Source organism: Heloderma suspectum, chromosome 1, assembly GCF_057233095.1.
Source record: "Heloderma suspectum isolate Gila_16-S chromosome 1, 16-S_ref, whole genome shotgun sequence".
Taxonomy (NCBI): Eukaryota; Metazoa; Chordata; class Lepidosauria; order Squamata; family Helodermatidae; genus Heloderma; species Heloderma suspectum.
Window position 1 is genome coordinate 393224736 of NC_139458.1, and position 13888 is coordinate 393238623.

Consider the following 13888-nt stretch of genomic DNA (forward strand, 5'->3'; position numbering starts at 1 on the left):
CGTCCACCCCGCTACACGACTGACTCCCTGGATGAGGTGCTGGAGGTGGTCTCTGATGTGCGTGTACAGCCCCCTAACTTATTGGTGTTGGGGGACTTCAACGTACATTCGGAGGCCATCCTCACAGGAGCACCTCGGGACTTCATGGAGACCATGGCCTCCTGGGAGCTGCACCATATTCTAACTGGGCCCACCCATGTAGCCGGTCATGCACTAGACCTTGTGTTTGTTTCTGGAGAAGCGGGGAATGATCTGGAAGTCGGGGGTATATCCACCACTCCCTTGTCATGGTCAGATCACTATCTGGTGACGTTGGACTTCTCGGTTCCACATCCCCTCCGCAGGGGTGGAGGACCCATTAAAATGGTCCGCCCCAGGCGTCTTATGGATCCAAATGGATTCCTGAACGCGCTTGGGGATTCTCTGGGGCACGCCAACGGCCACTCGGTCGAGACCCTGGGGGGTGGCTGGAATGCCACAATCATTGGGGCATTAGATCAGGTGGCTCCGAAACGCCCTCTCCCCCTGAACAGGGCTCGGACTGCACCATGGTTCAATCCGCGGTTACAAGCTCTGAAACAGGAGGTGAGACGGCTAGAGTGCCGGTGGCGGAAGTCTCGCTCCAAAGACGATCAGACACGGGCTAGAGCTGTATCTTCAGCCCATCACATGGCGGTGAAGGCAGCAAAAAAGGAATATTATACTGCCTCCATCGCGTCTGCAGAGTGCTGTCCCAGGAGGCTGTTCCAAGTGGTCCGGAGCCTGGTCGGTCCAGTGGCTCTGGAACCACTGGAGCATTCTAAGGCCTCCTGTGTGGCCTTGGCAAGGCACTTTGCAGATAAAATTGATCAGATTAGGTGTGTTACTCTGCACGCTGTGGATACAGTTAGTGAGCAAGAGGCGGCCTGTGGCAAACCGGTTTTGTGGGATCAGTTCCAGCTTCTTCCTCCTGATGAAGTGGACAAGGTGCTTTCATCTGTAAGGCCGACCACCTGCTTAGTTGATCCTTGCCCATCTTGGCTCATTATGGGCTGCAGAGAGAGACTGGGTGAGGGGATCAGGGCGGTGGTGAACGCCTCCCTTGAGGAGGGAGTGATGCCATCAGCCGTCAAGGAGGCAGTGATAAGACCGCTCTTAAAGAAGCCCTCCTTGTATCCTCAAGTTCTGAACAACTTTCGCCCAGTGTCAAATCTGCCATTTTTGGGCAAGGTGATTGAGCGGGTGGTGGCGGTGCAGTTGAAGGCACACTTGGAAGAAACTGATTATCTAGACCCATTTCAGTCGGGCTTCAGGCTTGGGCATGGGACAGAAACGGCCTTGGTCGCCTTGGTAGATGATATGAGGAGGGCTCTGGATAGGGGTGAATGCTCCTTCCTTGTTCTCCTCGACCTCTCAGTGGCTTTTGATACCGTTGACCACAGTATCCTCCTGGACCACCTGGAGGGGTTGGGCATTGGAGACACCGTATTGCGGTGGTTCTGGTCCTTCCTCTCCGGCAGGTACCAGAGGGTAGCACTGGGAGAGGAGGTTTCGGACCCGTGGCCACTCACTTGTGGGGTGCCACAGGGTTCCATCCTCTCCCCGATGCTATTTAACATCTGTGTGAAGCCGCTGGGGGCTATCATCAGGAGGTTTGGGGTGCAGTGTCATCAATATGCGGATGACACGCAGCTCTGCCTCTCATTCAAATCTTCACCGAGGTTGGCCGTAGAATCCCTGTCCAAATGTCTGGAGACGGTGAGTGGCTGGATGGGGAGGAATAGGCTAAAGCTGAACCCTGACAAGACAGAGGTACTTTTGGTGGGAGACAAGAGGAGGCTAGAGGATGTTGACCTGGTGTTGAATGGGGTACGGCTACCCTTGAAAGACCAGGTCCTCAGCCTGGGGGTCATTTTGGGCTCCCAGCTGTCCATGGAGGCTCAGGTGTCAGCTGTGAGCTGGACAGCGCTGTATCAACTCCATCTGATACGGCGGCTGCGCCCCTTCCTTCCCGACCATCTGCTCCCACCGGTAGTACATGCCCTGGTCTCCTCTCGTTTAGACTACTGTAATGCGCTCTACGTGGGGTTACCCTTGAAGACGGTTCGGAAGCTGCAGCTGGTACAGAATGCGGCGGCTCGCCTGATTAAAGGCAGCCGCCGGCGAGATCACATCACTCCAGTGCTGAAGGAGTTGCACTGGTTACCAGTTGTTTTCTGGGCCAAATTCAAGGTGTTGGTTTTGACCTTTAAATCCCTATATGGTTCCGGCCCAGCCTATCTTAAGGAGCGCCTCCAGCAACACCAGACAGGCCGCTTAACAAGATCAGCCTCGGATGGCCTTCTCTCTGTCCCATCAGCCAGGACAGCTAGACTGGGGGGGACGAGGGAGAGGGCCTTTTCTGTAGTGGCCCCCACTCTGTGGAACTCCCTCCCTAGGGAACTCCGTCATGCCCCCTCTTTAATGAGCTTCCGTCGTGCATTAAAAACGTGGCTGTTCAGGCAGGCATTTGGGGTGGGTTAGGGTATTTTAGAAAATGTTTTTATTGTAGAATTTTATTGTTTTATTGTATGTTGTACATCACCCAGAGTGGCTGGGTGACCAGCCAGATGGGCGATTAATAAAGTAAATAATAAATAAATAAATAAGGTGCCACAAGACTCTTTGTTGTTTTTGCTGCAACAGACTAACATGGCTACTCTTCTAGAGTTTGTATGCAGGTGCTACGAATATAAATGCAGTTAATTGTGTCATCTATTTCAATTTTTTTTCTATAGAAACAAGTGAAATTTAAGATTGTAATCATTGTATATATTATAGTCACAGTTCTATCTTTGAAGAGAGCTGATCTAAATACTCAGTAATCAGAATTGGTAATTTGAGTCTTGACATTCTAACAGAAGTAACTCTTACTGTTTTTCTGTTGAAATAAAACTTCATTTTGTGTTCTAATTCTATGTGTTTCTTTGTAGGTGCCTTCTTCATGATATTTCTCCTTCCCGGAACTGTATTTTACTTGCTGTTAATGTGCACACAGAAAGACCCTAGTGTTCTGAATTTCCCTCCTCCTCTCCCAGCTTTTGAAAGTTTATGGGAGACAAGAGTGTTTGGTGTCTTTCTTCTTTGGTTCTTTCTCCAAGCCCTGTTTTACTTACTGCCCATAGGAAAGGTAAAAAAATTTAGCAAGCAAGAGTTTGGCTTTGTATGCTGAGTTTATAGAAATGCTAACTTGTATGTTTGATTACAAATGTAAAAAAATATTGTATATAGTGAGTTGATATACAGCAACTCCAGTATAAACTGGTGATCTGAGATAGCTAACATTTTGAAAAGGAGTGCAAACTTCCACTGCAGTCATCAGTGTTGCTTTTCCTCTCCCCAAAAGTTCAGATCTCTCCAGTTAGGTACTCTGTTGGTTTGAGATTCTTTTTTGTGATGCACCCCTTTCTGCCACTGGGAACATTCTGGACAGAACTGTGCTCAGGGATGCTCCTGCCAAATAGAAATAGAAACTTCTGGATCCAATTCATTGTGCTTAGTGTGCTCAGAAAATTCAATATTTTGTAGCTAGGAAAATTTAATGCTTCCTCCTTATAGCATATCCTTTCCTGTTGTGATTGATGGAATGTGGTTGTATGAGTGTTGCGTTCATCTCCTCTACCTGTCTCAGCCTACTTGCAAGTGGGATCCGCGAGTGTGTGGAAAGACCCATAGTTAATCCAATTTTCAGTAACTTTTTTCTCTCTCTTTACATTGAAGAAAGCATGCAAACGTCAAGGTTTAGAGTTCCCCTTCCCTCAGCCTAAACATCTCTATGTGGAACTGTAAAATGTGGAAGGACAGCATGACTTTAATTGGTTGTTTCCCTATAATGATCTGCTTTCTGACTCTTGTATCAATGTGTGAAGATAGTTTAGTAAAATTATAGGTGGAAATAATTGTTGTTGTTTTTAAGGTTGTAGAAGGGACGCCCCTTTTGAATGGAATTAGGCTGGAGTACAGGATAAATGGTAAATGTGTTTTAAATTCAGCTTTTCTTCTAAATTTTGTAACCTGTTCTGATAGACAGTTCACATATTTCAGCAACATACTGCAATTTTAATTATTGTGGTAGTAAACATGAGAATACTGTAGCTCAGTTGAGTCATCATGTCAAACCATTGTTCATGTTAATCTCATGTTTTGAACCCAAACCATAGTCTGAGCTTCCAAATATATGTGCAGACTATGGTTTAGAGCTTTTCCGTTCATTTTCTGTGCTCAGCATTTGTCTCAAGGTATGGTTGGCAATGACCATAATTGTGATTTGTCAATTCAAACATCATACCAGACAGGCCTTGTAAATAAGCCCACAAATGTTATTAGCCTGCTTATGAGCAGAATAGACTGCAGATGGAAAGCATTATAGTTTTACACATCCAGAGGATCAACTTAGTTACCATCACCCCTTTCCAGATCTCCAGTTTTTTCTCCTCATTGAAACTTAACAGTCTGGTGCTCCTGGAGGCCACTGAGCATGCCTAGTCCTTGCCTTACTTTGGGGGGTAGAGTGGAGGGTGAGAGTTAACACTCTTTAGGTTTTTTTAAAAAAATTGTCCTGCAGATACAAAATAGGTAGTGGGCCTGTTGGAACGATTGCGGGGGGGAAAGAAGCCATCGTGGCTTCTCCCTCCACCCCGTGCATGCCACATGCACGCTGGTTCTTTACATAATTACCTGCACTGCAGTGCTGGTTGGAATGTCGACCAAACCTGGTGCGTGGCACAGCAGGGGTGGCTTCATACCCACCCTACAACCCCTACTGCATGTGGTTTGTAGGGTGGATAGGAAGCCAGCCCCGCCTCACCGGGTTCTGACAACACACCACCCTGTAGCGTGGGTAATTATGTAAACTACCCGGGGTGAGGGCAGGGGAAGAAGCCATGACAGCATCTTTTCCTCCCACCGTTGTGCGAACCCAGGCACTGTCTCTTCCACACACTAAAAAAAATGTTCTTGGGGAAAAAAGGGTTTTAAAAAGTCAATCCTAGAGAAACAAAGAACAGTGAATTCCAAATAAAGCATGCTCATATGAGGGCACGTATACAAAAGTTGCAGATTTGCATACGTTCACATTTACATACATTGATTTGATATTTAATGAATTGCTCAGCCTTCCCATGTCCACCTAGGCAACACATTTTTCACCCTTCCCAACAATAATCTACCTTTTGGCTGCAATCATATACTCACCTGGGGCTTACTTCTTGGTTGGCATTCATTCTCTCACTCTCTCTCACACACGCGCACACTCATTCTGTAAGAGAATAGAACGATAAACACTGCATGAGAAATCAGTATGGGAGACTACTCAGTGCAGGGCACTACCCAACTGGCATGCATATTCTTTTAATTTTGAAGTATACACAGATGTGGATGATAGTTACCATTTACATTACAGGTCTCTCTCAAAGTTGTACTCAAACACTAATGTGTTTATTTAACCAAATTGTACAGAAATACTAGCCGATTTTGCACGCAACGGTAACCCACATTTTGTTTAAGCCCTGGTTTACTTGAACAACTAAGTGTGCCAGTTCATGCTGTTCAATCTCTGCTGTGTGGTTCCTCCTGTGAGCGGGAGTAACTAAACAGTCCAGAGGCACTCCATCCCTGGGTTGTTTGGCATGATGTCCAAACCTGGAACTCTGCTTCCTTCTCCCAGTTTCTGTGTATGCATGCATATTCAGACTGTTTGCATGACACGATAGCCTACCGTAGGATATTTAATCCATGGTGAGGCTGTGGCACGTGCGGCCACCATTTTGAATATGCAACTGCTACTTGGGTTGTCATGTCACGTAAACTAGCGAAAGTGGGTTATGCGAAGGCTAAACAACCTTCGCCTAACCCATGGTGTGTTTTAGTGTTATGCAAAGCTTGTTAACTCTCTCATAACCCATGCTTGCTGGGTTTGCACAGCATAACAACCCCTGCAGATGCCATGGCTCATTGTGGGTTAAATAAACCATGATGAGCTATGCCATGTGAACCTTGTCATTGTCTAAGAGGAAACTCTGAACACAAAGACTTCACATATAATATTTTCATTTAACAAATGACTTGGTTTTCAGTGTTCCTATTCAATTACGTATTTTAAAGTGATTTTCTTAGGTTTTTATTTCATTCTAAGGTTCAACCCATGCATTGTCACACCAGCAGTTCAAAACTTTGAAAAATATCTGCTTCTTTCTTACAATACGCAATAATAAGAATACTTGACAAGTGTCTCTTGTTAATTTTATGTTTTTTCTTCTTTAAGGGTTCCATGCTTTTATCCTAACAGCTGCCGCTATAGGACTATCTCTGTATTTTGAAATGGAGCTTTACTATTTATATGACCATTTCCTGCAGTTTGCTGTCAGTGCTACAGTTTTTTCTGTGGTCTTAAGCATTTATCTCTATGCCCGCTCCCTGAAAGTATCTGAGCAGGAATTATCACCTGGGGGAAATTCTGGTAAGTGATTGCACAATTATGGAAACATGATTTTTGTTATCCTTACTGAAGCATTTTTGTGTGGAAAATATTATCATTAAAAACCACAGTAATCCCCATTATTCATTTTTTTCCTCTCCTGCTCCATAGTCACTATTTTGGAGCTTTCGGTAAACCATTAACCAGACTCATGCATTTCTTGGGTGCATATTCATGGAAAATCTGTGTTTGCCTTAATTAACTATTTCTTACGCAATCTACATGAAGAAGGTATCCAGTGTTGTGAGACTTTTTTCCCTCTCTCTTTCAGCCCTCTGCCACCCAAAAAGCTGCTCTAGAGGGTTTCCTTGCCCTCAAGAGCAGGTGCTGATGCAATGAAGGGGCATCAAACCTCTCTCAGTTCCACTGACAGAAATGCTTTCATCAGCAGAATGATGCAATTGTATTCAACCCTTGCTAATTAAATTTGATGAAACTTAGATGAAAAGTGTTCTCATTTGTTTGAAGTTAAGCTCCTGTAACTTCTAAGTGGTGATAATTATAATTTAGAAGCATTTATATCTGCTTCTATTTTCAGTGTATTTTAAAAGTCTTAGAGAAGTTTTGCTTTAAGTCTGCCTTTAAGAAGGATGCAAAGGATTTCTGTGTAGCTTTATTGGAGCAATTTGTGAAAACATTTAACTGGACTAAAATTGCAGCATGGGAAGTGGTTCTCAGGAATAAAGTATAGAGAGAGTTGTATTCTGAGACATGAAATTTTGCATGGAGAAAAATAAAATGATATCTGCTGCTGAAGACAATAGGATGTATTCAGAAATTCAGTGAGCAGGAAAAATAAAATAAAAATTTAAATTGGTACAACTGTCTGAGTAAATATTATATATGAACACATACATATTGGAAGGGCCTGGGGAAGAGTTACATTTAAGTGCTGCTAAAAAAAGACCTTTACCCAGTAAAGCAAATCTGAATGCACATGTCTGTTGTTTACCTGATTTCTTTCGAATGCACAATTATTTTTTTTTTTAAGTAGCTGTAGGACTTTTATTTCTTTTACCTATTGGCCATGCTGGCTGGACCTGTTGGGAATTGTAGTCCAAAAATCTAGAGGACGTAAGGTTAGGGAAGGCTCACCTAGACTAGTCCTTCATATAGAATAGTTATTATAATTCTAAATAAAAAATAAGTGGGATTACAGCCATATTCCAAGAAGTTGTATTCCCAGAACTTGGCGGCAAAGAAATGATACTGGAGCGGGATGCAGCTGCCAGGAGAGAGCTTCGGCTATTGGGCAGTATAGAAATGAGATGAAATGAAAATAGATAGATAGATAGGGTCTGCAAGCTGTGTCTATCCTCGTGAGATGGGGTCCAAAAAAAGTAAGGTCTCGGCAGAGACTAATGAAGCTTTTAAGGGCAAAGTGGGCTTAGTAGGCAGGAAGTAAGAATTTAGGAGGGATAAATGAGAGGATAAATTGGACCTTGTAAAACGAGTGGGGGACCCTTGGAGACCTCCCACTCCAAGTTATTGATATTGTTTACTCCAGGGGTGCAGAACCTCTTTCAGCTCAAGGGGTGAATTTCATTTAAGAGAAGCTTTTAGGGGTCACATTCCAATGGCGGGCAGGGCTGAAGGCAAAAGGGGTGTGGCCAAAATGCTAACATACTTTAGATTAAACCTGTTACTGCAAGTAATGAAGAGAAGCATTTCAGTCCTTTAGAAACCTGCACAAAAGCCCGGAAGCCACCAAATGAAAAGTGGGGTGGAGCCAGGGAAAGGGTGGGTGGCTGTCTGGGGACCCCAGGAGGGCCAGACTTAGTCCTGAGGCCTGAGGATCTGCACCCTTGGTTTACTCTGTCCCACTGTCTCCCAGCTGCAAAGCTTATGGAGGGAGCCTTGCACAGGTTGGGGAACCAGAGTGCCTGAATGCAAATATCTTTTTTAAAAAACAAAGGTAAGAGCCAAAGGTAACTGGGCACACTCACTGCTGGATTGCAGACCCTGACAGGGAAAGGGTTCCCCACTCCTGCTGTAAAATAATTTGGCAGCTCTGGATGAGCTGAGGAGGGAGAGGGGGGAAAGGACTGTAGGAGCATGAAGATTAGAGGGGAATCGTTTGAGGGGATTTTTGGAACCATATAGTAAGCATGAAGACATTTTTGTGAGTGGCTGGACATCTGTCTTACTTTCAACAAGAATTTCTTCATCCTGCTGGGTTCTTTCTATTGAGGAGTAGCAACTTACTCTCCTCTGGCTTCTGGCCCTCCAAGCAGACAGCCACACTGGCAGGTGCATCCCTCTCCAGTATCATTTCTTTGCCGCCAAGTTCTGGGAATACAACTTCTTGGAATATGGCTGTAATCCCACTTATTTTTTATTTAGCGTTATAATAACTATTCTATATGAAGGACTAGTCTAGGTGAGCCTTCCCTAACCTTATGTCCTCTAGATTTTTGGACTACAATTCCCAACAGGCCCAGCCTGCATGGCCAATAGGTAAAAGAAATGCTCTGTACCAGAGAAATGTAGAAGTCTATGCTTTCCCTAGGGAATTATTCCCTACCCCCCAATCTTACACCACTTCTGGAAGATGTTTTGACTCTCGCAAAACTCAAGAATAAGGGAAGTAGTCAGCTGTGGAGCTTTTTCTGAGATGTCTCTATTACTTGAACTTAGTGAAAGGATGGCAAGCATACGTGGACATGCCCAGTCTATTCTTCATAGGTCAAAAACATCACATTTAGGTAGCACTTTGAATAATGTATGAAACCTCTTTAAACCCTGGAGTACCAGTGAAAATGTTTTATGGTGATGCTTCCCCATCACAGTACCTGTTGTCACTTTTTGCATTGGCTGAAGCTTCCATATGAATTAACTGATGTAGTGCATTTCAGTACCCTCAACAGGAAAAGTTTGTTTAAAGGTAGAATAATGAATTTTTAGCATAGAATAAGTGCAGTAGCCAAAAATATTATTGCAGATCAATTTTATTTTTGTTTATAGGAAATATAATTTATGATTTTTTTATGGGACATGAATTAAATCCTCGCATTGGAAATTTTGACCTGAAATATTTCTGTGAATTGCGCCCAGGGTTAATTGGCTGGGTAAGTAAGTGTATAAACCTATTGTCACACTTTTAATTTTCCAAATAAGGCACTGGTGAATAATATGCTGTAAGCAATGTGTGCTAAATAGTTGTGTACTGAAACGAGTAGTATCATTGAGTGCTAGTTGTACAATATTCACAGCTTCAAAGGCCTCTGATTATACATAATTGTTTTTTTAATTTATAAAAATTTAAATATAAGCATGGAAAGATATATAGATAAGTAAAAAAATTTAAAGCACACAATAAACACTATTGTGTTCATAAACACTACATAACTGAAATGCTTTCTGTGAGCAGGGACAAGTCCTTTAAACGAAATTACTATTTAAGATTGTGATACTATAGTATTTATATGTTATATTAGATCACTGTAGAGTTGTATATTAATATCCCTTTGTGGTTTTTTTACAATTTGATTTTTCTAAAGACTGTTATTAACTTGGCAATGCTCTTGACTGAGATGAAAGTACAACATCTGAATATGCCCTCTTTGTCGATGATTCTAGTACATAGTTTCCAGCTCCTCTATGTGGTGGATGCTCTTTGGAATGAGGTAACTTGTGCTTCAGCATATTCTGTTACTTATAACATTCTAGTTAAGTAGATGAAAGATTAGTGTATGATTTATATACTTGCGTATCTGTCACTTGTTATATATTCGGCCTCCTGTTGATTTTCTGTTCATTTATCTAGGTGAACCAAAGAGGGGAGAGGTCTTGGGAAAAGTGGTGGGAGTGCAGCCCTTAGTCTTTAAAACAGGGAGTACTAATGAGTAAATTATGAACACAGGAATTCAAAGTCTGGAGATGTTTTGATAATGCAATTGAGAAATTGAGATAAGTCTACATTGGTGAGTGAAGGTTCTCGTGACATAACACACTACTTACACAAGATGGTGTGAAATCTTTAAAATTAGAAAATTATTAAATGCAAGTGGAACCTGCAACAAATTGTTATAGTGCAGGACTGGCCCTCCCATGAGGCAGGATGAATCCCCACCGGAGGTAGCAGATCACTCACTCTCGTCACCACCTGGAAGTCTGCCCACTTCCCTCTGCTGCCAGGCCTGGATTGGGCTGATGCCTTTCTCTAAGAACTCTTCAGAGCGAGGCATCAGGGAAGGAGGGTACTCCAGAGAGCCCCGCTGGTCACTTCTGCTACAACAAATGCTGCAGCAGGAAAGCAGCTGTGCAAGTCTCCAGAGCCAAGGCCATGACCTGCTTCATTCTGAGGACCTCTCATAGTGAGGCACAGGATGGATGCTATCGTGCTGCAGCAGGAAACTGGCTGGCATGGCTTTTCGTAGTGGCCACCTAGTTGCCCAACCTATGCAAGGTCCTCGGAGGAAGGCATCAGGTGCAGGGGCTCTTTGGGGAGCCCTGTGGACTACTTTCCTGCTGTGGCAAATACCATAGGACTCCTCAGAGTGAGTCATTGAGGGGGAGGGGGAGGAAAGAAGGCAGAGCATTGTGGTGGTGGTGGGAAGAGAGCAAGGGGGCATTGCATCCTCCTACCTTGGGTGGCATGACGTCTCATGCTAGTGCTGTTGTGATGTTTCTTCACATCCTAATGGGAACATTGGGAGTGCTAGCCAGCCATGCCTTCCTCCAGGATACTATGAAGTGTAGGGCTCAAGCAGGCCAATTCATTCCCCCCACCCCTCCATTTTCTGTTTAAGATGACACTCAATTTTCCATGGTTATTAAGTCTCTACTGAGCATGCTCAGTCTTCACTGGGCTTTTTTGTGAAGGGGTTGCTCCCTTTGGGGCTTAATTGTGTGTGTGTGTGCGCTTCTGCATATCTGAGGGCACACCTGAGCATTCTGGTACCTCTTGTTCTCTGTGGCTCGGTTTTGGAGCAGATCTTGTCAGCACTCAACTACCTATTGGACAGAACAAGTGGGTCATACACAAAAAAAAAGGTTGCAGTATATCTTATCTCTTAAAAAGAATGGTACTGTTCAGGGTTCTAGCCAGCCATTCCCTCTAAGCAGAATATTATCACTCTGCCCCCCACCTGTGTTTCTTTTCCCAACTGATGCTCTGCCTTCTGTGGCTAAACATGCTTAGTGCTTATTGGTCTATTTTTGAGGGGTTTGCCCCTTGTTTTTTTGAAGAGGGGTGTGTGTGTTTTGGTGTGGGAGTATGTCTGCAAACCTCAGGGTTCTATGCTGATACCTCCCATCTTGTTTCTCAGTGGTGCCATTTTAGCTCCAGTCCTGTCAGCATGTACCACCTGAGTTTGCTACTTAATGATGATTTCAAAATTTACATTTTGAGGTACTGTTACTAAAGTGAGTGTTCCAGTGTCAGGGAGAAAAACTTAAAAAGATAGCAAATATTTTTATTTGAATATTTAGAACATTGCCCCTTAGAGTAATGGCTTGGCTCACATGTAATGGGGAACCATAGTTCCCCACTATAATTATGAACCATCATGTGCCCTCCTGCTCCCTTTTCACATTGAGAACAAGGAGTTCAAAAGCATAATAGATTGCCTGATCCCCTACGGTCTGCTTGGTTGCTTTGCTCATCAGGAAATACCCTCCTGGAGATGCCCAAGATTTTGGAGGTCTGGGTTGTTTCATAGCACTCACTCTATGGAACCCCCTACCACTACAAATTAGCCAGCCCTTCTGCATTTTCAGTGTTTACTGAAAGCATATATTTTCCAACAGGCATTCCCAAGAAGGTAATCTTGTCCTCTGTATGAAGACCTGTTGGTTTGTTTTTGTTATATCACTTAGAGAGGAATTCAGGGGTGGGGTGGGGATGGCCGCCTCCGAACTCCGAGGCGACCGCTTGTCTACTGCAGGGTGGGAGGAGCGGGGAGGAGCTCATCTTCACACTCCAGCCACCCTGCTGTTGTGGCTAGACAGCCGATTTTGGCTGTCTGGTCGCAGGACCTTGGAGTGCACAGTGGGGAGGCCACATAGGAAGTTTCATAACGGCACTTGAGACTGCCCTGCCCCCAGAAACGTCTCATTTTCCTGGCTCCGTGGTGCTCTTCCAAGTGCAGGGCCAATCCATGCTGCCTACAAGGCAGCGAGGGAGGGCGTGGAGGGCGGTTCTCCAGGAACTGACCAATCTTATGGCTGTCTAGCCTCTAACTAGCGGCCATAAGATTGTACTTTTAAATTCTTTAATTTAAGCAATATATAAAATCATTAAATAATAAAATCTTCCACTTAAGTTGTAAGGAAACCAGTTTACAGTGACATGTGAACTCTGATCCTAATTTGTTCTCACTAGTTTAAAGAAACCACAATTCCCGTGAATTGTGGCTAATTTAAAATGAAAGTTTGCTCCTTGTGGGTGCAAAAGAGGAGGCGACAGCGTGTAAGTTTCATTCATGGGCGGTTTGTGGTTGCAGAGATACAGCAATTTCAAATCGGGTCCATCTTGTTGAAACACCTATATTATAAAAGGAAGCCATGCTTTCCTGGTAATGTCTGAACCAAGCCATAAAGTGTGGAATCTTTGAGCAACTTTTTGTATATAATAAGCAGACACTTCGGCTTTGTTCGCATGAAAAACCATGTGAACATCATTATCATTAATCATGTGAACATTTAATGAAATCACTTTAATGCTTTTTTAATTCCCATACTAAGCAGTTGACTCAGAAAAGAGGCATTGAGAGTTCCTTTTCTGAAAAATACTAACCTCTGCTATTTCCTGATTCAGAAAAGTGTACATTCGTGTACACACAGGCTCTGCTCAATTTGTTATTAAGCATATCCTTGCAAAGGATACAGTTCATTTTGATGTAGATTTAAAGCATGTATAACCTCTGTGTAAGAGATTAGAACTTCTTATAGCCTGGTGCGTGTTCAGCATACAGACACCCAGAACACTGTAGTTCTGATAAGATATAATGAAAAAATATTTTAACCATTTATGAAATTTTTCTCTACTAATAGATCATCTATTATTTAACTTTTTAGGAAGCTATTTTGACAACTATGGACATCACCCATGATGGGTTTGGGTTCATGCTAGCATTTGGAGACTTGGTGTGGGTTCCCTTTCTCTACAGCTTACAAGCTCTCTATTTAGTGAATCATCCTAATGAGATTTCATGGCCTGTAGCTTCTGCAATTGTGGCTTTGAATAGTAAGTGATGAGTTAGTGGTGATTGCAAGTAAATATATTGTTTATATTGTTATACAGTGACTGCATTTGCACATCATGCTAGCCCAGGGTTTATTTAAACCGTTTTTCGTTGCCCTACCCAGGGTTTGTCTGGCAGAATAGCAATGAAATTGGTTTGTTCTCTTGATCCCTGGGTCATTTTTTCCCTGCCGCCTTCATGCATTCTC

General features: G+C 43.4%; 1 protein-coding gene across 1 annotated transcript in view; it reads left to right on the top strand.

The window, feature by feature from the left end:
- The window catches only part of LBR (lamin B receptor), a 34677-nt gene that overhangs the window by 14324 nt on the left and 6465 nt on the right, over positions 1–13888 (top strand). The window contains exons 6-11 of the mRNA XM_084828664.1: positions 2952–3148; positions 3935–3989; positions 6281–6475; positions 9458–9561; positions 9994–10119; positions 13514–13682. Coding sequence (XP_084684790.1) covers positions 2952–3148; positions 3935–3989; positions 6281–6475; positions 9458–9561; positions 9994–10119; positions 13514–13682 — 846 coding nt within the window. The remainder of the gene's footprint in view (positions 1–2951; positions 3149–3934; positions 3990–6280; positions 6476–9457; positions 9562–9993; positions 10120–13513; positions 13683–13888) is intronic.